Below are 24,556 nucleotides of genomic sequence, written 5' to 3' on the forward strand. Positions count from 1 at the left end.
TTCAATTTTTGATGGATTGTTCTTTTGCTACTTCAGTGACTCATACCTACTCTCAAGGAATGGCACAGCCAGCATGAGGTAGGAGGTTGCATAGCCAGCAGTAAAGAAAGAAGAACAAAAACTGAAGAAACAGCTGGATCCTCCCCCTTTTCAGCATCAATGAACACTCCATGTCCTGTGGAACTGTATCTTCTGATGTAGTATTTAAGATCAGATTCTGGGCAAACCTTTGGGTAAAGAAGACAGAAGAGAAACGGCAAGGAACAAGGTTTGAGTCAGTAGTTGTGTTTAGACAATACTTTGGTTTGAAGAAGCTGTTTCCAAATCACTCAAATCAGCAGTTGATCCCAGAGAAAGAGAAGAATGGCAAAGCCAAATATAGTTCTGTCATTCATACTGCATGGGTGAAAAATGGCTCTGCAACACAGAAACAACTTCTCATTGGTAGGGCTGTACACTTATGGCCACAAAGGAGTTAAAAGCAGACTCCTGTCACAGAATCATAGCTATTAATTACTTTATCTGTGAAGGGCAAACAAACACACTTATTTATGTCTTCATTTTCATGGTCCAATGGATCCACGGAGAGAGTTCCACAGTGAAGGTCTTCAGCAAGTGGTCAGAGCAAAGATATGCCCAAACACTACAGTCTTGAAATCATGGGGGCAGTGAATTGTGGGGCATTACCATCACTCCTTCAATTTCTCTATGTTCTGTGTCACTTCTCCCATTTTAGAGATGCTTGTATGCTAAGTACAATTTCTAAACATATGTCCATGGTAGATATACAAAACGTGGGATAAGTTTGTGATAACTGAGAGGAATATATGTAATTAAAAGAGTTACAGAGGCAAAGGTACCTTCCCTCTATTGTACGTCAGTGGATTCAGGCTTTAAATCAACGCTTGTTCTGTACATATTTTTTCCCTGAGATATTTTTTGACATTTTTTAAAATGAAAAATTACAAGCCTAAAAGGGTATGTTCTCTTCAGAAGAGCTCTTTAAGGATCTTGCATGCAGCAGCTGATATTTCAAGCTGTTGAATTAGTAGTTCTGGGTTCCCTTTTGTACTTGCCTGTGCCAAAATGCGATTAGTTGTTTCAGCCCACTCATACCCTTGGTTTGAGATGTCTGTGCATTAAGTTAGAAAGGAAACAGTCATGTGGTTCGTGTCCAATATTTGATCTGCATTATAATTGTTAACATTTCTTTCCTACATGTTGCCAGGAGATTTTAAAGTGGTGAGTTCTCATTTTGAAGTGCTTTCTCATTCTGTATTTTATTCTGTTCCTGGAGACAGACAAGACACCAAAGCCGTGTATGTCAGGAACTGGGGGAAGAAAGGGAAACAGGTGCTGACATTTGGCTTCAAACTATTCAAAGCAAAAGGAAACTCCATTCTGGAGCAGGAGATGCATACTTATAGTAATTGTCCTGACTGGAATCTCAGTAACATGGGCAAGAGATTGTGAAATAGTCCTTGCTGAAATAAATAACAGCTGTAAGTGACAAAAGATTTTGTACCTAGGCTAAGGGTGCCAAACATACAGAAAAAATATCCAGGATTTGACCAGTACTATTATTTACTTACAATAATGCTCTCCCAAAGGAGCTATTGTGACAGCTAATGAGGGCCTGAGTCAGCTGCTACAGTAGGTCTAAGTGTGGCAAACACAACATGTAGTATCTGTTGCAGACTTCACAATTTCCCCTTTCTTTCTGGTGAGTTACCATAACTCTTGGAGGAAACTGAGATAAGTGTGTGTCAAATATAGTGTGTGAGGAAAGCGAAGCCCAAGTACTGCTGAGATTGCTGGGAAGATGTTAAAATAAAGTGGCCTGAGTGAAATGACTGTCTTACCATTTCATGTTCACAATGGCTGAGATCTACACAAAAACTGCTATAGAAACGCAAGAGTCTCAGATTTCCAAAGCAAGCAATATGTATTTTAAAGATGAACGTTGTCCATATTTTGGGCATGGGCTAGGCATGAAAATTGGAATGACTGGATAAGCATTTTTTAAAGCATTCATTAGGGGAATCTGGTAAACACTTCGAGTTAACTCAGCATTTGTGGAATTGCTCTGCATGTCCTGCGATGAATCAGCTGATCTGGAAAATGACATATGGAATCTAATCCTTGGGCACAACACTGAAGAACATAAAATTTCACGCTGAGAAGATGAGAGAAGTAATAAGAAAGCTCTGTGTTCGTCAAACAATGTATTTTGCTCTTCAGTTTCAAACACATGGCTAATCTACCACAACAGATCAACAACCAGCAAAGGTGAAGGTTTTGTATTTGGAGACACTGAGGGAACAAGAAATGGAATTGCATCACGCTGAAAGATAATGGCCTTCTGCTTCTGCTTTGCACTGTTCTCACTGAAACTTCAGTTATCTGCTTGAGAAGAAACAAATCCACGTTACCCATGTAGCCAAAACACATACTTGGAAGTACTCCGTTACTTTAATAAACTGCTCAAGTCTATAGGTAACCATTCAAAGGGATCGACTTTGTGAGAGAGCATAATCAGCTGTTTTCCCAAGAGACTAACACTGTACGTTCTGCTGGGTATATATTATACTCTGAGCTATGTACAATACAAACAGTATAAACAAATAACACCTACTGTGGGGAAGACAGTGCTTTGGTTCTAGGAATTTCCTTTAAAAATTAGTTCCTATGAATATATGGTTGCATCTTGTTGGAATGCTCATATTTATATTTTCTCCACTTCCACAATCATTTGGTCGGAAGAACTGCGCATTGCAAGTACGTCTGCTAAAATACACGGCTATATTTAAACTGTGTTTTATTTAATATCGCTGAGAATATTTTAGCTGTTTCAAGAGTGACGATATTTAGAATAAAATGTTCTTTCACTTTCTAAAGCTCAGATACAGAAATCTCTGCAATTGCTGGGAAGACTTCTTTTTTTTGTCAAACAGCAGATTGCTGGGGCTCATCCAAGTCTCCCTGCCAGGACAGTGGTGCTTGTGCCTGCCAATGCCACACGTGCCAGGTGTGTCTGCAGCGGTGGGTTCTGTCACTTTGCCATGGCAGGGACTGACACCCCAAGCCTTACTGGTCCCAGCTGGGCAGGAGGGTGGTGGGTTACAGCTGCAGCCTCCATGCCTGGGATCCGTGTTTGGGGCACAACGGATGTTTTGGAGCATTAGCACCCAGGACTGCGGCTGTCACTCACTGCTCTTGAGACCATGCAGTGCAATAGCTAATTCACTCAAAAACTCACTGCACTGCTTCACTCAGCTTTTATTTGCTGTTTATTTCAGCGGGCCCTGGGAACGCGGTGACTGGTTCCCAGGGCGGAGGGAAGGTTAAGTAGTAGCGTCTGTCAGCTCAGGCGCGGTGCTGGAGGCCAGGGGAAGCCGCGGTGGAGGCGGCGGAACGGGCGGAAGGAGGGGAGCGCCCGCCAGGCCGCTGCGCCCCGCGTCGCCACGGCGACGGCTCGGGGCCCGGCCATGGCGAAGGCGGAGAGCAGCGAGGGTAAGGCCGAGCACGGGGCCTGCCTAGCGGCGTGCCGCTGCCTGCGGGACGCAGCGGGCCTGGGAGCGGGAAGCGAGGGGCCCAGCCTTGGGTGACGGCGTGGGGCGGGGCCAGCCCTCCGCCAAGGAAAAGCGATCCTTGACTCGAGGGGCTCCGGGGCCTATTTTTAGAGGCGGGCGTGTTCTGCTTCAGGAAGCGCTGCCAGAAAGCGTGATTTAAAGGCGAAAGGTAATTCCTCCCGCAAGGGTGTCCGAGCGTCGTTTCCAGAAGGTTGTACGTTCTGCGCAGCTCGTAACAGTGTCGCTTCTGAATGCCGTCCTTTGTGTAAATAAACACGAGAACGTGGTAATACGTCACAGATTGCAAATAGAAATAGTGTAAAGAATAAATTATTTCGTATTAATGAGTAAAAGCAGTATTTTCTGTGGAAAAGTATAAATAGTTGTGGGGAATGCTGAGTGAGGAGTTTGATTTTGGTAGTATTGCGGGAGCCATTTGGATGCATTGCATTAGTTCAGAGGTAGGACCAGTGTCACAGCGGTGAGGTCTGCTCTGAGTTGTTTTTCATTTATGTTTAGTCTTGAAAAAGTGCATTCCTTCAGCATGCCATTTTCAGCAGAGAAGCTGAGGCACAGTGCTGGCAGAGGTAGCTGGAGATGGAATGAGAAAGGTTTGGAAATCTGCTGAGCCTTTGGAGAAGGGATAGTCTGAAGTACTGGGAAGCTCTGGCTCCGTATATATTTTGGGCAGCCACTCTTATGATGCTGAGCTTTTGCACCAATTGGTTAATCCATTGGCAGAAACTCTTGGAGAAGGGAGCTTTGGTAGTAATGGTGTATTTGTTTTTTGATTGTTTGATCAATAGCTTCTAATGAATTTTTTTAGTTTGAATGTAATTTTAAAGAAGTTGAAGCGCCGTGTTGCTGAAGACACACCCTATTGTTGATTACTTTTTAATTACTAAAGGTAGTTTATCATCCTGTAAAGAGCTGTTCCCAGGAGACCACCACAAGTTATCTTCTAGAGAAAAACTGTGCTGTCAAGAATTCCATTCCTGGCCCTTCCTGACAGATCACAGGAAGGTGGCAAGCTGGGCTTTGGTTTCCTGCCTTTAGGAAGAAGACAATGACTTGTAGCTCATGGATAGTGTGAAGACAAGGCATCTTGCTTCCCTTTGGTCACTCATGAGAATCCTACACTTTTATTGAGCAGATGAGTTTTCTTAATGCCTCATAGAGGTGTCTCATCACCAAGGCAAACTAATAGTGTCTCACCGAAGTGCAGAAGCATCCCATAAGAGGAGGTGGCTTATCTCCATGTTAGAGTTGCTCTTAGACCTCCTGCAGGTAGTAGTTAGGGGGCTGATTAGAATTCTCGAATCCTGAATTCATGCAGCAATTGTGCTTCTGACAAGCATTTTACATAAACACAAACTTCAGCTTTTACTTTATTGTGTCTCAAAGAGAAGAACAGCATTTGTTGTATTGTCAAATAATTAGTCTTTAGGGTATTCCCCTTGGTTCTTGGTAGAACTGTAGTTCCACCTGCTTTTGTGGTAAAAGTTTCCCTTAGGTCCTATTATTTTCAAGTTTGTCCTTGTTAAAGTTAAAATGCTTACCTTAATGTTTAACAGATATATTGGATGTACACAAGAAAAAATAGTGTAAGGCCAAGGCTTGCAGCCTCTTTTGCATGACGTTGATAATGTGTTACCCTCTAGCTTACATAATTGTGAATAAAATCTTGCATGTGTGAGTGCTAATATCATGCCCATGATATATGGAGCTGTATGTTTTATGCATGAATTTGTATTCCTGCATTTGTGCTTTCAGCATTGTTTAATTTTTTTTTTTCTTTATGCTCATCTAATTACATTAGACTGCTTCATCTTTTGCGTATTCGTCTGTATCTTTCTTCCCATCATTCTGTTTCTTTCCCCTTTTTTGCTACTTAATTCCATCTGTCTGTTCTTCCATTTGTTCTCAGGTACTTTCTTTATAATTTCACAGAACGTGTCAGATTTTCTAAGTTTTCATATCTCTGATCTCAGTGCTGATGTTACTAGAACCTGAGAGTAAAATGTCAGACCGGTAGTGCCTGAAGTAAAACGAGATGGAAGACAAGGCGTATTTATCTCCAGCTGGGATTTAAGAAATTACATGGAAGTACATAAAAGAGAATGTTCAGTGTGACTTTATCATTATGGTAATGTTGTGTATGTGATCAGTATGAGAGTTTTATACGCACTGTATTCTTTGTGCTAGTTAGCACATATTTAAAATGCAATTAATAAGTCATGAATTTGAATCCAAAAGGAAGTAGATGAAATATTCTGAGCTCCTGTTGCCCACCTTATCACACATACGGAACTGGACAACTGATTCTGGGTAACAAAGGTTTTCCAGAAACATACCTGATGGTGATGTGAAGAACTTAAGGAGATGGATAACAGCCATTCTCTAATGATGATTTTCTCTGGTAAATAGTAGTGGTTCTGGGGAATTTAACTTACTGCTGCAGTATGTCATTAGTCCTCACAGCTCCTTTTCCCAACTTGTGAAAAACATGCTGACTACTCCTGATAACATCCTTTTCTTCCAATTGTTTGGAGATGGCATCCAGCACAAGCTGTTCCATCACCTTTCCAGGGACAGAGGTGAAGCTGACTGGCCTGTAATTACCCAGATCCTTTTTCTTGCCCTTTTTGAAGACCAGAGTGACATTGGCTATGCCCCAGTCTTCAGGCACCTCCCCCATTCTCCAAGACCTCTCAAAGATGATAGTGGTTCAGCAATCACCCGGTGTGCTGATGGACAGTCAGCTGAATATGAGCCAGCAGTGTGCCCAGGCGGCCAAGAGAGCCACTGGCATCCTGGCTTGTATCTGGAATGGTGTGGTGAGCAGGACTAGGGAAGTCATCCTGCCCCTGTATTCGGTATTGGTGAGGCCTCACCTCGAGTACTGTGTTCAGTTTTGGGCTCCTCAGTACAAAAAGGACATGGAGGTACTGGAGCAGGACCAGAGAAGGGCAATGAGGCTTGTGAAGGGCTTGGAAAATCAACCCTATGAGGAGAGACTGAGGAAGCTGTGGCTGATCAGTCTGGGGAAAAGAAGGTTGAGGGGGAGACCTTATCTCTCTGCCAGTATCTGAAAGGTGCTCACAGTGAGAGCAGGGCATGTCTCTTCTCACTGATGACAGGTGACAGGATGAGGGGAAATGGCCTGAAGTTGTGCCTAGGTAAGTTTAAGTTGGATGTTAGGAAACACTATAGACAGGGTAGTTGAACACTGGAATAGGCTCCAGGTTGAGTCACCATCACTGGATGTGTTTGAGAGCTGTTTGGATGTGGTGCTCAGAGATATGATTTAGGGTTGTTAGAGTTAGGGTACTATGGTTAGGCTACGGTTGGACTTGATGATCTTTGAGGTCTTTTCCAACCTGAGTAATTCTATGGTTCTGTGATTCTCTGCCAGCTCCCTCAGCACCCATGGATGCACCCCATTGGGTCCCATGGATTTATGACCATTGGTGTTGCCTAGGCGCGCTTCCTTGACTAAAGCAAAATCTTCCATTCCCCACCCTTTCCTGATTTCTTGTTCACAGCGAATAGCTCCAAGTAGGATCCCAGAAGAGATCAAAGTTGGCTCTCCTAAAGTCCAGAGTAGCAATCCTACTTTTTGCTTTGTTTCTTCCACTCAGGATCTTGAACTCCACCATCTCATGGTCACTACAACCCAAGCTGCCCCCGACCTTAACTTCCTTAACAAGTCCTTCCTTGTTATTGAGAATAAGGTCCAGTAACACCCCTCCCCTGGTCGGTTCCTCTACCACCTGCATCAGAAAGTTGTTATTTGTAACCAATAATTGCACTCACAGCTCACTTAACTAACAGGACAGTTTCAAACCTGACTCAGCAAAGTGCTTAATCTGCGTACAGCTTTGGGGAATCCCATTGAAGGTGATAATATGATGCACAGGGTGTTAAGTGCACAGGTCCATTTAAGTGTCCTGCTGTATTGAGGATTTTAAATTGTTTTTTCTTTTTTCTTTGTGGTTTTCAGGGGTTAAGCATCAGCATACAGAAGTACAAAAGCTACAGAATGAACACTTGCAATGAACCTTCAGGCTAAAGTAGTTCAGTGGGTGAATTATCTCTAATTGTAAGAGGCAGTGTTTCTTTTGATGAAAAAATAGAACATTGGCATACGTTGTTAAAATAAGTAGCTTTCATAGGGCTCAAGCAAGGAATATTTCAGGTGTAGAAGAAAACCCAAATATATGAGATCCCTTAAAAAATCAGTGTATAGTCTTACCACTTGAGGATTTTGAGATGAATACTACTTCCTTTTGTTGACATCGCTGTGAGAAACTGTTTGAGGAGGAAAGCTGATATCTTTTATTAGGTCGTAATGCGATTTAACATGCGCCTTGACATCGGTTTGAGTTATGTTTTAATATTTGTACTTGAGACCGAAACAAAGAATAAATTGTGCCCATCTTTTATAGATCAGCACAGGCTGCAGACGTCTGATCCTCTTGGCTGTAGTCCTGCACTAGAAGTTATTTCAAATGCATGTAGAAGAGGTACTTGCAGATTGTCAGATTTCTTGTTTCCATGGCACATAAAATAGCAGAAGTTCTTCAGTCTGGCTGTACATCTAACTGAATTACTGAGTACAAAATTAGCTGGTTTGCAGAAAGGCTTTAAACTTTTTTTGTCTCTTAAACAATGCCAACCAGCAGATACACAGTGATGATAGCTGGAGAACTCCCACAAAGTCTCTCTCTAGCAGTAGTTAACGTGTTATTAAGAATTTCCATATCTGCATGCTAATTATTCTGAGATCTGAGGATTTATTTATTTATTTATTTATTTATTTGCAAGCCACCTTAATTTGTGTGAGCAGGTACTGCTTTGTTGCTATTGGCAGTGGCATTTGGCAGAGTGAGGGTGAGGGGCAGCACTGTGGCTACCATGTGAGTCTGCAGGGACCTGGTACAATGTGAAGGGCAGGGGCTTCCCAAACCCAAACCTGGCCAGCAAGGGTTTTGAGGTTGCACTGCGTGTTGGTCCCATGGGATGTTTTTATAAATGCCTTTTAACTGTAAATGTCAATCTTTAAAATAAATACAGATTTCAGCTCCTTGAAAATATGAAATACTTCCTGTCCGATGTTATGTAGGTATGGGTAGTATGCAGAAGCCCTGTAGATGTGAGGTTGGACAGGACTTCCTTGAGTCCAGCCTGCTGCTGCATACAGACATTGCTTTCAAAAACTTATCAGATTTGAAGCTTTTTGAAGAAGTTCCATCTTCAATATGATTACAGAAATGTCTTATCCCTTATTGACAATAAATATAAATGTCTTAAATTTGTCAGCTGAAATACCGTTCATATTCTGACTATGACCCTTATGCAAACAAAAAGAAAACTGGAGGTTCATATGCATTCATAATATGTAAAGAAATGAATTTAGCCCTGTGTGTGATGCTTTCAAGATAGCTCCTTAAGAAGCAAGTAGCTGCAACAAGCCCTCTCTAATCCCTTGCTGTTTTATTTCTCTTTGAAGCTGCTTTGGTTGGTCCAAGTCCTCAGGCCGGAGCAGTGCAGATAGAATGGCAACCAGTATAGAAGCTGTATTTCTGTTAGCCTATTTAAGACCCTTTCAGGCAACTTCAAGGACTTGTGAAATGTTATATCTTGGCCGTGTGTATTAGAAGTCATACTGAAAGGCTCTCCTTCTCTCATGATATTTTAGATAATTACGTCTTCCAAATGAATACAGCCATGCTGTATTCTAACATGGCTACTGTGCTGCTGTAGTTAAACTTCATGCTACTTTATGTTTGTAATAAATTACTTCTAAGAGCCCTAATATCCACTTTATGCTCGTCTCTGACTGATGAACACTTCGTCACCCAGTGTCAGTTTAGTGAGCATACCACATTTATAAGACACTCTGGGCTGACACATGTTCAGGCAGATGGGTGTGTGTGCTGTTGGTGACAGGTCAGTGTGCCCCACCAGGGCCATTCCCAGCGTTCAGAAGCACGACGCATGTCTCAGGGTGCACCACAGCGTGTGCATTACAGCCTCTTGGGCAGCTTGGGGGAGTGTGTAAGGCTGTGAGTGCTGGAGTTGTCCCTTGTGGCTGTGTAGAGTCCAGGAGGAATGGAACCTCTGCCTTCAGAGAGCACACATTACAACAGCACAGACTGCTTTCTGGCCCTGTGGCAGCCTATGTTAGCTCTTACTTTTCAGCAGCAGCTGAAGGTATAGTGCAACTCCCAGCGTTGCCAGGAGAGCTATATATCCTTGCAAGGCAGTTTGCCACTGGTGATGAAAGAGAATATGAGTATGGGCTAGACATAACTCTTTCATTAGCTCCCAGGTGTAGCTGGGATGAAAGATATGGAACAAATTGCAGCAATGGAGATTAGAGTTTTTGCTAGCTCTGAGCTGCAGCAGGAGTGCTGCCTGGTACAATTGCCAGAGTTGGGAATTTAGGGATGCACAGGATGCCGCTAATGGAGATTTATGCTGAGCTTATCTCTGCCTGATGAAAAGGAAGACTGCATGAAGCTGGTATTGACTTCAAAGAAAGTGTAGCAATTATTTTTTGCAGGCTAACAAACCTCAAGTGCTGTCATTTCTTTCAGATCACTCTAGGAAGGATAATGTTAAGACTTTCCTCAAGAGAAGTAGAAGATAGTAATTATATATTACCTGTGAATCACGTGTACAGGAAGCAGTCCATGTCTATGCGAAGGTCCTTCTTGTTCTCTTTCGATGTCTGGAAGCTATCTCCACATACTCTGCTCAGCAAACAAGGATGATTTTTGTGTTAAAAGGGAAAGGTTTCCCCCAGTCATAGTGCAGGTCACTGTGGCAAAGTGTGTTATTTCATCGCCCTCAGTGCCACTTGTACACAGTGACAGGTATTTGGCAACTTGTGTGCAGACACCAGCTAGCAGAAGGAATGCTTTGCTCCTACATGTAGGTTAGGGTTAGCGGTATTACTCAGAGCTTGCATTTTTGGCTCATAGAGCACTTGTCTTCATGAAGGCAAATTCAACTACCACTTGAGTAGCTGCAGAATAGATGATGAGCTTGGCTGGCTGAAATCCAGGTCAGAATTGAGACCTGTTAGGTCTGACTTGGACATGTGTTTTTTCTTGAGAATTCCTATTGGTGCTGCTTCCAAAATAATAATGTGCAGCTGTTGTGAACATCCAGCGGAAGGTTTGGGAGCAACAGGTAGCAAACAAGGCCAACTGCTGGAGGAGACAGGTGAGGCTAAATTCTGGGAACTACAGCTGAATATTTAATGCTGTGTTCTGATAGCAGTTCTAAAAATGCCACAGCTGCTCCTGACATAAACCACTTGACAGCTTATCAAATGAAAATGCATGTCGTTATGATCCAGGACTTAGAACCCTTTGGTGTGATGTAAGGTCACTGTAAGCGCCTCACTTCGGAGTTTGGAGAACTGTCTCGCTCAACCCTTCCCTTCAAGAAATGCAAGAAGACAAAATAGTGATGAGGTGAAACAGTTTCAACACATGACAAAATGTGAGGAAGAAAAAGAAAGCGGCTTTTTTTGCAAAGGCTGCAACAACAAATACACAAAGTGTGGGAGAACAGACTTGTGTGAAAGCTGGAGAAACCATTAAGGTCATGGCAGGTGCTGCTGTGTTTTGAAAGATGCTCAGGCATTTCTGCTGTACATAATGATGACTCCAGATTCTTTGAAACTCAGAGAGATTATTGCTACTTTTTGTCTAGAGGTTTGGGCGTACATGAGACATACCCAGCATGCATTTCTTTTTGTTCCCAGTACTGCACATTCTCCAGAAGTCAGCCAGTAAGCCCTGTGTAACTGCTTACAGTCCTGAACTCCTTAATACGGGGTCAATGATGGGTTAGGATAGAAGGAATAAGGCGCTTAAGAAGGTCAGGTCAGGGCATTAGCTCTCACTATTGACCATTTCAGAGCTCAGAGGGACTTTGTACTAGGATGATAAAAATTTGTAGGGAAAGGAGCCAGGCAGAGCACTACTCTAAACACCTGAGTGCAGCATCCGAGCAGCCAGGGGCATAGCAGGAGGTGGCAGAGGCAAGCCCAGGGCTGTGGTCAGGTGGAGCTGCACACAGTCTCTAGAGCAGCGGCTGCACAGCAGTAGACTGGACCTTGGAGAGGGCTGGGGGCCAAGTGTTCATTTGCTCATGCACTTCCCTACTGTTTAGAGGTAGTAGACCTGACTGGTCAAAGCAGGGAGCAGAAAACCTGTCTCCTATGCTACATATGTAGGGATCCAGCTTGCATTATCATTTCTGAAGGGAAGAGCTGCTGCCTAACACCAGTGCAGCAGGGGCTGACAGCCTCCACTGGGCCATTCTAGCAGGCATAAAAGGAAAGGCTGTAGTATAGGTGTATGGGAAATTGGTAATCACAGCCTGAACCTCTGATTAATCAGCTGAGGCAAGTGTCAGGTCAGCTGTGGGAGCACAGGTGAGAATAATTTAGCTGTGCTCCTGGAAGGGGTGGAGTTTGACTCCACCTCCTCTAGACCTCATTTAAGGGCTGACCACCACTAAGGCAGCATCTCTTGGAGATTGCTCCCTGGTGGAGAGTGCCTCAGTGTTTCCCAGCAGACTGAAGGCTTCCATATGGGTGAGTTTTTCCTGTAAATAACCTTTTGGATATTTACTACCCTCTTTACGTTATTGTCACTGTGCATATAGGTTACAAATTACTCACTAGAAAACACCTAAAGCTCTTGCAGTTTTAACCTGGATTAGTTGAACTTGTGGTTTTCTGGGTGTGCTGTTAGATCCAGAGCACTTCATCAGCAGGAAAATCTGGTGCAGTAGCCAAGTCCTGGCTCCGCTCTGTGTATCTGCCTTTCCAAGGCCCAGACTTGCTGCTCTTGGCTGGATTCTGCTATGGGCTGCTGTCAGGGTTCACCCCAGATGAGGAATGCCTTCTTTCCTCCAGGGTCTTGCTTTAAGTTGCTTTGGCTGGAAATGTGGTGCACTCTACTTCCCAACATGCAGCCCTGTCATACAAACCAGCCTCTACATCTCCATTTCTCCTCTGATACAGATGTATTCACAAATTTGTTTTGTAAAGTGAAAATGGGGAGGGGAGGGTTCCTCCCACAACAACAACAAAAAATAGGTATGTACTAATCACTCATCAAACTTCAGCAGGTGCTTCAGGTTTGAGAAAATTGAACTCCAGCTGAGTATAACTAGGTAAGATTCCATATCATTTCCTAGGATTGCAGGTTACTCTGCTGATGCTTATGAAGGTTGGTGCTTCAGTGTATATAGGTATCTATATAGATAAAACATAGGTGCACAGATTGCATATAGTAAAAGCATCAGAGCATATTTTTGGTGCATTTCCTGAGTTGCATGAAGTGCTTTTTTTTTGCATGAATTGATATGTGCCTGTGTTCACCACTCAGACTAACTGCCTACCAGGGAGTGGAGTTTTCTCTGACACACCACAGATCTTTAGCATCATTCCCCTCTACGTCCTAGAGTTAGCTTGTCATCAGCAATCAGCTGCTGTTCAGGAGCTGCTTTGAACAGCGGGAAGGAAACATTTTTTTTGCCTATGGTGAAGAGTAGAAACTAATCACCTTCTTAGTGCAAAATGAGTCTAATCGTGAAGGGCTGGATCTCAGTGGGACTTAATTTTTACTTCTTTGAGAATGCATGAAAATGACTTCTACAAAAAACAGTTAAACTTCTTTCTTCTTCTATAGGAGAAAGGCTAAAATTCAGTTTGCCTATGAAATAATCAGTGATAACATCTAGAACAGAGAGCATCCCTTTCCTAACTCTGTAGACTATAGATTGAACCCCTAGTCCAATAGCTTGGACTAGGTACCACTGTCTGCGAAGATCTTGGCTCAATCATTTTATATTCCACAAGCTTACAGCTTGATCGTATTGTTCTTTCCTTTTCTGATAGCTGCTATTTTTGTATTTTGCATGCTATTGGATGTTCAGAGTAGAGAAGAAAATATTTCCCAATGAAGAGAAGAAAATATTTGTCCAATGATTTGTAGAGCAGAGCATAACATTAATGTTTCAGCATATTGAGTTGACTGTACTTTACACTTCCTCTGGAGTTGAGGTCACTAGACAAAACCTAATGCATGTGTTTTCTACTACAGAGCAGAAAGGTTTTGTGTATAAGTCAGATTCAGATGGCTTCAAGATTTTCTCCGTGTTCCTTTCTGTTAGTAATTTTAAAATAGAATAACTTATATGCTGGAAGGCTTTTTTTCTTTGGATTGGGGAGAGCTTTCTGCAGAGCTTTTAAGTCAGACAGGTTCCTGAACAAACTTCACAAGGGCAATACAAACATTCGTGGTGAAATAATTTAAGGAGTGGTATACTTTGCTTTAGAATTAGGGAAGAGAAATAGTAGCATAACAATGTCTTGCTATCAGATCACCAAGAATTAATCTTAGTGAAGCTGCTTATTCTTGCCACATATTTATAAGGAAATAAATGTTACAGATTTCTTTTAATTAAAACTACAGCCATGTTATATATAGATTTCTATATGTAATTTTTATGCTCTAATTTCCCTTAAGTGTTGTGAAGTACTTTGGAAGAATTCAAATGAAACAGTGGCTGCAAATATTAAAGATGAGTTATTTTTGCCTTTGAGTTCATTTCTTTCATTCTTTTGCCCTGTACACCTACCTAATAGATTGGGGATTGCTATTGAGGAGAATGTGGTACAGGCTTCACATCTTTATGAATGGCACCACTCTCCTGTCCTATTGAAGGACTGCTACTGCATCTTGACACATTTATAGGATTTTAACTCCATATTAAACCTGTTGATTGTCAGAGGAGTAAGAACTTCCTTAGTTATTTCTGCTTGTTGGCCAAACCCTTTTTTGGAGCACACAGGCTCAGATCTTAAGCAGAGACTTTACACTTTTTTGTATGTTTTTCATCTCCAACTGGCTCAGATACTCCCCATAGCCCAACCACCTTCTCACCTCAGCTTTTTGCTTGGCACTGCATGGTGAGACAGAGCACTACTTGTGGTTGTGGGCATGACGGGGAGAGCTGGAATTTGTAAGGTTTAGTTGTAGGGGTCTTACAGAAAAGTGTTGGAGTAGTCTTAACAGGGTGACTATAAATTCTATGGCTTGGATCTATAAGCAGTAAGAGGAGGAGGTTCACTGAGGTTGAAAGGAGTTGGCAGGGGGAATCTCATTCTGGATATTTCAACCTGTGGGACCAAAGTGACTTCCTATCTTTTTGGTTGAAATAGTGGCAGGTAGAATAGAGATTAAATGACACTAGAGTAGCCAGGGGTTCTAAGTGTGGTCAATGATAGGATTCAGTACTTTCTGCTGGTGAGCCATGATTAGTGGATGGAGAGATCTACATAAGAGCTGTTGGTAAGAATCTGTTCAACTGAAAACAGAACAAGATGTAAATGACTCCAGATCTGGCTATCCGGAAAGAAGTTACCCAGTTGTATCTCTTGTCCTTTTGGACTGACCTGTTCAGTCAAAGGCAGCCCCATGTGAGAAAAGGTTCACCAGAGGTCACCAGAAACCTCAGGGTTTCATTACACCTGCTTTTAACCATAATGTGGTACTATAAAGAGGATGGAGTAATTAATGAGGTGTCTATATGAGTGTAGGCTTTTAAATATAAAATTGACCATGTTTATTAAAATATACCTGGAGTAATGTTTATAAAGACTGATGTTTCAGGTGTGTTGAGCAGTAACCTCAAATAATAAAATTAAATCCAGGGGTGTGTCCATCAATAAAACCTTAATCTTAGTCTTTACATAGCTTTAAAAGATTTTCAGGGTATCACTTTATGTAAATGTGTTCATCAGGCTGCACTGGAACAAAATCTTTTCTGCTGAGCAGCAAATACTGCTCCCTAGCATTTTAAGTGGTTGTTTAAGGTTGTATTCTTTTGATGCTGTTTTTTTTTCCTGCATATAATTTCTCTTCTGTGAAAGGACTTTTTGAACTATTGGAGCACTTGGCCCCAGGGAAGAAAAAGAAGCTCATATAGTTAAATAAATGGTAGCATCTAGCAAATTGTATTAACTGGAAATAGCTTTTTTAAATGCTCATTGCTCAAGAGTCTGGCAGAGCCACATCTATTTAATTGCTTCTGTTCCATACAAAGACTGAAGCTGTGGTCTGTGAAGAAGAAATTTCACAGCTGGGACAGGTGTGCTGCTTAGGGGCTGTCTTCAGATGAGCGTGAAGTGCTGGCGAACAGTCTAGATAATCTGAAGAGGAAATAATTGTTCTGAAGGAACCAGAAGACTTAAGCCCAACTCCCTGCTAGTCTTAACTGGTAGCACCTGGAGCTGTATCTAGTTCATGCTAGAACTGGGAAAAGTAGAAAAGGGTAGTACAATGAAGGAAACTGGTACTGAATACAATTCTCAGTTAATGTTTCTGAAGGACAGATTTTAAGACATTTATTATTCTTATACCTCATGTGGTAGAAAATTAAATGAGAATGAGAAAATGCAAAAAAAAAAAAAAACAACCCAAAACAAAACCCCAGCACCCAAAAGCCCCCTAAACCCCAACCTGACAAGTACCTGAAGGAGTTTATTGGTGTAGAAAAGGAAGTGGTATGTTATCCCTGTCTTTCTTTTTGCAGATCGCGTAGTAGCTGAAATTGAGAAAAAGATTAAAGAAGCTTTTGAGGTGTTTGATCACGAAGGAAGTGAAACTGTGGATGTCAGGTTTGTAAATATCTTCACATAGAGATATTACAGGTTGTAGTGCAGAAATAAGTAACTCCCCAAACTTGCATCTGCCTTACCAGAAAATGTAATTTAAACAAGCAGACAAGTATTTCTTTATTTGTTTGATAAACATTTTGCATTGTTCAGTGGTTGGAGACTGAGACTGACTTGAGAAGGGGATGCAGAGACTTATGGGGCCAAGAGGCAAGAGGAGGGTGAATCCAGTCAATAAGTCTGAGGTTGCAGTTACTGCTAGCAAATCTCTGCTCTAGTAGCTCATTTGGCTCTAGGTTCTGGGTACTGAATGGATGCCTTCACTTTAAAAATAATCTAAGCACATCAAGGAGTGTCCCTGCTAGTCTCTGCCATGGTTACATGCTCTCAGTAGGTCATCCCTGCTTCAGTGCAGTGCACTTAGCCCTCCTTCTCTGGGGTACTGTGACAGGTGGATGCTGATCTCATGAGGATGTGTTTTAGGAAGCTCAGATGTAACTTGCACGTAGGCTTATTTAGCCATACAATAACAGTATGTAACAATGAACACACTCAGTTGCACTGAAAGACCATGTGGTCAAGTATATTCATCTGAGCTAGTAGTTGTTAGTTGGGGAAGGAATAAGGAATTAAGCAAATACACAGTATTCATTATTGTACATCTACCGCATGGATCTGAGTGACTCCTGTTGTTCTTTATGTTAGATAGTGAATAATTGTTCTCTATTAATTTTCTGAATACCATTGGTGATTTAATAGCTCTCAGTCATATCCCCCCTCCATCACTGAAGTTCAGTGCTGAAGAGTCTATATATATTTAATCTTTAATGAGAAACTGTTCCATTCCTCTAGCCATTCATTTTGTGATGCTTCTTATACGCCTGTTTCTTTTTTTGGAGTGGCATGACCAAGACTGAGGGAATGGGATGGCCAAGAGGGTCAGGAACTGCATGTGCTATGGCCTTAACCTGCAATGTTGTGGAAGTAGAAACAAAATATACATCTAAGGGAGTAAAAAGATCATGGACTGTTCGACTTATCAGGGCATAACAGGATATGCAATACACAGCTAATGGACATCAAATTTAAAAGTTCTCCATGTTAATACTGATATTTTTGAAGTTTGAATATTTGACAATGCTACTTCAATTTCGTTTTAACATAAATATTCATAACATCTACCATTACTTTTGTCATAAAAAATTAAGCATGCTTATGTCTCCTTGAGTTTTTACAAGCTGTTGTCCTTGAAGATTACTAAAGGAATTTTTCATATTTCAAACTACAGCTTTCACAAGAATCTCACCAAATCTTTTAACTACAGTTCAATTAGTTAAATACTACAAAGGAAGGGGAGAGCTGATGAAATTATTTTGTCATTAGACAGTATGTGTGAGGAACTCACATGTGAAATGACTTTTCAGTTTTAGTAGGTAGGGGGAATTTCAGGACAAGTCTCCACATTTGGTTCAATTCTATTCCATCCTGGTTTTTTTTTTTTTTTTTTTTTTTTTTTTTTTAAGATAATTTCCTTAAGTCTATTGGTTTATCTCCATCCCCAGGGAGATGATCAATGCCCAGAGCTGGGGCTGCCCTGCTGTCCCCTCAGCTGCCTGCTCCTGGCTGGTTTGGTGGCATCGAGGAACCCCTGACCCTCACTGTACCATGCCATACTTGTTTGTTTGTCATTTACATGTGCAGTCTTGTCTGCATAGATGTAAAGTTTCTATGCTCTTCACTAAGTTCTGTGATGGATATTGAGAAAAATGTTACAACAATTAAATAATGCAAATAGAACTTTCTTTTTAATGTTTTCATTCAGCCAGTGAGTTATAACATGTGAGAAAGTGCATTCAGAGTCTATGTAACACTGTAAATGTACTGTTTCACAAGTAATTTTAATCAAAGAACAGTTATGACAGTGAAAAACGATTTATTGCCTTGTTTATTGCCCTAGGTTTGTGTTGCAGGGCTGTGTCACAGTAATATGACTATTAACGTCTGGTTATCTTATATCAGAAGGTGGCAGCACAGCACAATTCTTAGCCATGATTGTAGAAGTATGAGTGTTATTTCCTGAAATACCAGATAAATGTGAAGGATACAGAAAGCTGCACTGGCTTAACAGAATAACATGAGTGCTGGGTAACTCCTAATGCAAATACAAGAATTAATAAGCAATTAAGCCTGAGGAAGATAGTGTTTATTCTGCTTAGAATATATCCTATGTCAGCGGTGTCCATGATTTTGCAAATGTTGTCACTGGGAGTATCATATCTAAGATGAAAACCATGACACAAAATTGTCATTGTGTCTGACCTACAAAGCATATATGAACATGAGTTAATTTGAACTGTCATCTTTGTATACTGGACACTACACAGCAGAAACTGAAGCTGAACTAAATGATAGTCAGGAGGACAATAGAATTATCCATCTGTGCAGCAAGAATACAGCAGGGTCACCTCACTTTTGTATCTGTTGTCTTCTGCAGTTAGAGTTTGTATCTTTATAGCATTTAAAGCAAACATATTTTTGTCACTTTTCACCTCAACAGATTTCAAGGTGGTTTTTTTTGTTTTTTTTTAACTATGTAAATGTAGACTTTATTGCAGTTAAGCCTAATAATTACAGGAAATCAATTGAAAATTAACTTGCACTCGGTAATGAACACAAGCAATAAGGAATTCTTGGGAAGCCCACAGGTACAGTCATACTCTTCCAAAAGCTTCAAGATATTTAATGTCTGTAAAAGTAGGCATTGCTTACTGAGTCATTACATGTATGCAATGTATATGTATACATGTATGCTCCTATATGCAAGCTCTGAACTGATGGTTATATTCTCCACAGCCACTCTTGTTTTGCAGAATCAGTGACACAGATGTTTTACTTTCTTTCAGAGAGATTGGTTCAATTGTCAGATCAGTGGGTTGCTTCCCAACCGAGGCAGAGCTACATGAACTGCTTGCAAAGGTAAAGGATTTACATATTTTCTATTATCTTCTGTCTTGAACTGGTACAAGTTTGACCCTCCTGCCTTGCTATATGAGAAAGCTAAGTTCTTTTCCTGCAGGTGAAAAGAGGATGTTGTGTCAGGGAAGTGAACTAGGCAGTCTCTCAAGTTGCCGTGAAACAAACCTTTATGCTGTTGAGGGAACAACACTGATGGCTTAAAATGGGGAGTCTAACTGTCATTTACCACAGAAGGCCACTGTGACACTGAGCCATAGTGGAGGACTGTCTGTAGAAAATGGAGGGATGTTTTTGGCTGATGAAAAAGATTTCCCTAAATTGCAATTAGATTGGATACCCCAAACCCTAGACATCTAGCTGCTCTGGACATGCCATAGACAAACACTGGATGACTAAATAACAAAACTTATTCTTGAACAGGTATTAAAATTATACATAAAAATCCAAAAATATGCAGAGATGTGGCCATTTTTCCCCAATAGATTCTGTTACCACTGCACCTTAGAGCCAGCCTGCTCAATTTTCTGTCCTTCTGAGGCCTATCCCAGTCTTGAGATTTCTTGCTTGAGTACTTAAGCCTGCAAGTCAGAATTCAAACATAAAGACTCTCAGGACTTAGACGTCCTCCCAGTGATGTGGAGAGGTAAGGAAGTTCTACTGTCTTTCTGTACAGTTTTTTCCCATGCTGTAATTTTTATCTCCTCAACACATGCTTGTAATGGAAAGGTAGGAGTGATGGTGCTGTGGCAGGGTGGGGTTATTGCATGGGGCAAAGAAGTGGGGAAAAAGAATTCACATTGTTTTTGAAAAGTAGCATATCTTATAGGAATGGATGGTTCTGGAGCTGAGAAGTGAAAGAGGAATCTTCTCTTTTTTTCACATATACACCAGTGTCATGGTTTGACCCAGCATTTGTTATGGCACTTGTTATGTTGAGAGTTTATTGTCAGTGAGTTATTCTGGTATGAAAGTGAGGATATTATTGAATTGTTTGGATGAGCAGACTGGATGGTTTTTGGGTCTTAAATATAGTTTATATAACTTACCATCTTTGTGGATGTTTTGGGTTGTCATTTTTTGTTGCTCTGTTTAATGTAAGACATATATATTTCTTATATGGCTATTATACTTCATTTTCTGTCTGTGGACTTTTGAACTAACGCAATTTGAAGTACAGATGTTCCTTAAAACATTCTGTGTACAGACAGCTCTCAAATTTGTGATGCAGCTCTATGTTTAAGCAACTGAATGTATTAAGCCACACCCTACACTCTGACCCAGCTCCCAGGAGGAAGATGTATAGCTTTGTATCTCCCTGGCTCAGTTTGGGCATTTCAAATCAGTGCCTTCTATCAACCTGTGCTGTGTCTGTGAAGATCCTGGCAGGATGTGACTGTGAGACTACAGTTCAAGCATCCAGTGTCAGCACAGACAGGAGCAAACTATCTCCATCTATCTCCATTAAGAGCTCTGTTTGGGGATAAAACTTTCAACTTTTAGGGCAGAGATGCATCTGAGTTGTAGGAAGCAGTCTTTTACCATGTAGGAATGCTATGTGAATGCTACTAGAAGTCCATGATGTCTGGGGACTAATCTTTTAATTTATTTGAGAGGCAGTAATTTATGGACTACCTTATGACTGTTTCAGACTGCCCCAACTTCATCTATCTGCTTCTCTGGACCTTCTTTTCATGAACCCTCTCTGGCTACAAAACATGTGGAGGCAACAGATTCCATCCTTGAGAAGTACTAGGCTGGGACTGTGTTCAAATTAGCAGATTAAACATGCCCAGAAATATCCTTGGATACTGAAGCCAGCTGGCACAGAGCAGCCCATGCATATGCTGGTTAATGTTTTATGTTGGGTGGCTGTACAAAATGGCTGCTGGGGAGAAGTGTCCACAGTCCCAATGCCCAAACTGGACCTGGTAGCTGTTGGGCAAAAGGTTTGATGGCACAGGCCAAAACCCCACAGGGGAATGTGCTGACAGTGTGCTGAGATGGATGATCATGTTGCACAACTTGGGGATGCTCCAGGTCATACCCACCTTCACTAATATATTTGCTGTCTGAATTTTTCAACCTCTGCTGAGTTACTGTAGTGTCCAATTCTTTTGCACAAATGGTTTCTAAGCACAAGAGGGCAATATTGAGTTGTTGTAAGTTTCTGAAATAGCAGGCATGTGTTTTGTCTGGGAGATTATTTCTTCCTTTAATTTCTTTCTATTTGAGCATAAGCATTTCAGGCATATGTTCTGGTGCCATGTGTCATTAAAAAAAATCATATTGAAAACTTCCCTTGAAGTCTAAATCTGTAATTTTACTGCAGGACTCACCTCAATTTTCTGATTCTTCTATTAGTTTGCTAATGATTCATATAACCTACCATGCTTAAGTCTTATTTTTAGGTAGAAGAAGAAGAACCAACTGGATATGTTCATCTAGAAAAATTTCTTCCAGTGATGACAGAAGTATTACTCAACAGAAGGTAATGTAAACTGGGTCTTTAATTTATTGCATGGTTGATTCTGAATGATTGTATCTGCAATAATTTTATGTAACTCGAAGGGACACAGATATTTTAAAAAATAAGTTAGGTAGTGAGATTTTCAGTTCAAAATGATGTAGTCTACATAAAACTGTTGTACTATTGGTACAAATAATATCAGCTTATAATAATGTATTGTGGTAACGTCTAGCTATTGTATTTTTAATGTGAATCAGAATTATTTTGCTACTTCAACTCTGAAAATATTTTATGTACAAACAAGGTCCCAGGCATTACGTTGTCTGAGTTACAGTTGCTGAGAAGCAGTCGTTAAAGTGTATTTTTAATAAGCTGTATAAATCAGCTTCTTGTTCATGTCTCAAAGTGTCTGCCAGGTACAGTTGAATATACACAACCAGCACTCTGCTGGTCTAAAACATTTGCTGATCTACAAGTCTGGAGAAAGAATGCTGTTCATTATTCAAAGGTACATACTAATCTTTGGATGTATGCAGGAACTTGTGCTCTTTTGATATTTTGCACTAAAAAGCAATCTTACCTATAAGGAGTTTTAAAGGTAATAACCAAGGGTTTAGAGAGACTTAGTCTTGTCCAAAATCCTGAAGCCATTCTGTATACAGATCTCTTTTGGTGTTCTACACATGAAACAGCTATGGGATTTCCCTCAACTGTCTCACAGCATCCTGAGGTATGGAACACTTGCTGGGGTTGTGTTGAGTCCTTGTGCCCATGTCTGGACAGGGACCAATTGGTGTTTAATTCCAGCATTCTGGCACAAGTTCATTGCCTTCCTAGTCTTCTGCACCTTTGCCTTCTTTGGCCTTCATTGCCTGTTTCTGGTTTCACACTGATGTTCAACACTTCACAAATCAATGCCCTGCTGCCCTGGGCTCTCTCCTCCACCACCCCATTCACACAAACACACACACAAGAACACACACTTTTGTTGTAGGTGTTAACGAGGCAAAACTTTGTTGGGGAGGGTGAGATGTTGTAGGCATTAACGAGGATTCGGGATGTGACCTGATAGTACCTCCCCTGTTCTGTCCCCTACCTTTAATGTATCTTGGGTGTGCATTTCAAATGTACACTCTTGGGGAGTAGACGAAGTGATTAAAGTATATAAGGTGTTAATTACTCCCATTAAATGCCATTCTAGCCATCTTTCTCCTGAGTCACGGTGGCTTTTTTGGCCCTAGCGGGGTAACGCTAGAACCTGGGGCAAGGGGGGATGTTGAACCATGGAAGCACATGGCAATACACTTTTCCCAGGCTAGCTCAGGTTTGTCAAGACTCAATTTATCTTTTGGTGCCATGTCTATAGTTCACTTTTTCAAGTGCACTTGAGATCTGAATTGTCATGAATTGGACCAAATCCGTTTTCAAATCATGAATAATTTATTGATTTGAGTAAGCGACCGCAAACAAAAACAGCGCTGGGCGACCACGGGAGTCACAGCTCCGCACGTGTGGCGCACCCTCCCCCTGCTGGCCCCAGCTTTTATAGTCTCTCTTGTATTCTGATTGGCTGCCGTGTTGGCCTTCCACGCCTGCGCTCCCTTGTTGCCGGGCAGTATTGCTCCGAGTGGTTCTTCTCTTCTTGTTGATTGGTCCCATTCTTCCCGCCACTCTGTTCCCCGCCGCTATGCTTTCCCGCCACTCGTTGCCACGTGGCGGGTAGACAGAAGCCGCAGAAACAGGGGCGGCAAGTGCAGGAGCCGCAGGGGCGCTTACAAAACCCGGAAGCCCGCTTGACTCCGTTCCGCGCAGCCCCCTCCCCAACAACAACAACAACAACATACCCAACACAATGAACAAACTTTCACCAACTTTTTACATGAATCACTAAGAACAGTGTTTTTTAGGTAGTAAAAGACTGAAGTGGGTCTGGATGAAACAACCAAGCATTTTAAAATGAAAGCTGTGAAATCAGGTGCACTTATACACACACGCACCCCCAGTGCTGCTTTCTCAGTGAAACTTTGCCTATTGTCAGCTCAATAGACTGTCAAAGTCCCTCTAGGTGATCTGTTGCTTAGCTACCGGCCTACCTGGACAAAACTTTGTTTTCTTGGTTTGGCAATTTTCTGTTCCCTGCATTTTCTATGTGGAGTGATTCAGCAACTATTGATTCCTGCTAACTCACTCAGCTCAGACATGCAAAAGCAACTCATTTGGCACAAGGAGTATGGAACAGAAATACAATGAAGGACACAAGGGGTGAAGATATGGAAAGTTCCATGAAGTCAAACTGGAATTAAATGTTTCATAGACAAACTAGAAAGCAGGCTTTCCCTCTCTAGTACTCATACTTTATTGTTTCAGAGTACTACAACAGCCTTACAAACTTTAACTCTTAACTTTTCTGATTCAATGGTTTCAGCTACAGGCCTATTCCAGAAGATGTTCTTCTACATGCGTTTGAGGTCTGTAACTAAGTATTCAGGTACCTAATTGCTGGGAAAAAAAGTAGCTGATTCTTGATGTAATATGATTAAAAGCACAACAATTTTATCCCCTTTATTTAAAGGCTTTAGATGAGAATAAAAGTGGATACATTACTAAAGAGGAGCTGGTAAAACATATGACTGAAGAAGGTAATATGACTTTTATAATATTACTGTTTATGTAAATAAATACTACATGTATGTATGGCACCTTGTGGTCCTAATTCTTCAAGCCAAAACTTGCAGGAGTCTTCAAGCAATCCTGTTGCCTTTATGAGTATCTTACAGACTAGAACATTTCCCTGGTGAACAATGCAGGGAAAGAACATGTATCTGCCTTTTT

At 41.4% G+C, this 24,556-nt stretch overlaps 1 protein-coding gene across 3 annotated transcripts in view; it reads left to right on the plus strand.

Moving 5' to 3' along the window:
* The first annotated feature begins 3,354 nt into the window (after window positions 1-3,354).
* The window catches only part of EFCAB2 (EF-hand calcium binding domain 2), a 33,541-nt gene continuing 12,339 nt past the window's right edge, over window positions 3,355-24,556 (plus strand). For all 3 annotated transcript variants that reach the window (XR_011903254.1, XR_011903255.1, XM_072333666.1), the window contains exons 1-6: window positions 3,355-3,513; window positions 16,200-16,284; window positions 19,185-19,257; window positions 21,666-21,745; window positions 24,150-24,192; window positions 24,297-24,363. Coding sequence is in view for 1 of the 3 variants with exons in the window: in XM_072333666.1 (XP_072189767.1) it covers window positions 3,489-3,513; window positions 16,200-16,284; window positions 19,185-19,257; window positions 21,666-21,745; window positions 24,150-24,192; window positions 24,297-24,363 (373 nt within the window). In the remaining 2 variants the exon portion in view is untranslated. The remainder of the gene's footprint in view (window positions 3,514-16,199; window positions 16,285-19,184; window positions 19,258-21,665; window positions 21,746-24,149; window positions 24,193-24,296; window positions 24,364-24,556) is intronic.

This window comes from Excalfactoria chinensis, chromosome 3, assembly GCF_039878825.1.
Source record: "Excalfactoria chinensis isolate bCotChi1 chromosome 3, bCotChi1.hap2, whole genome shotgun sequence".
Lineage (NCBI taxonomy): Eukaryota > Metazoa > Chordata > Aves > Galliformes > Phasianidae > Excalfactoria > Excalfactoria chinensis.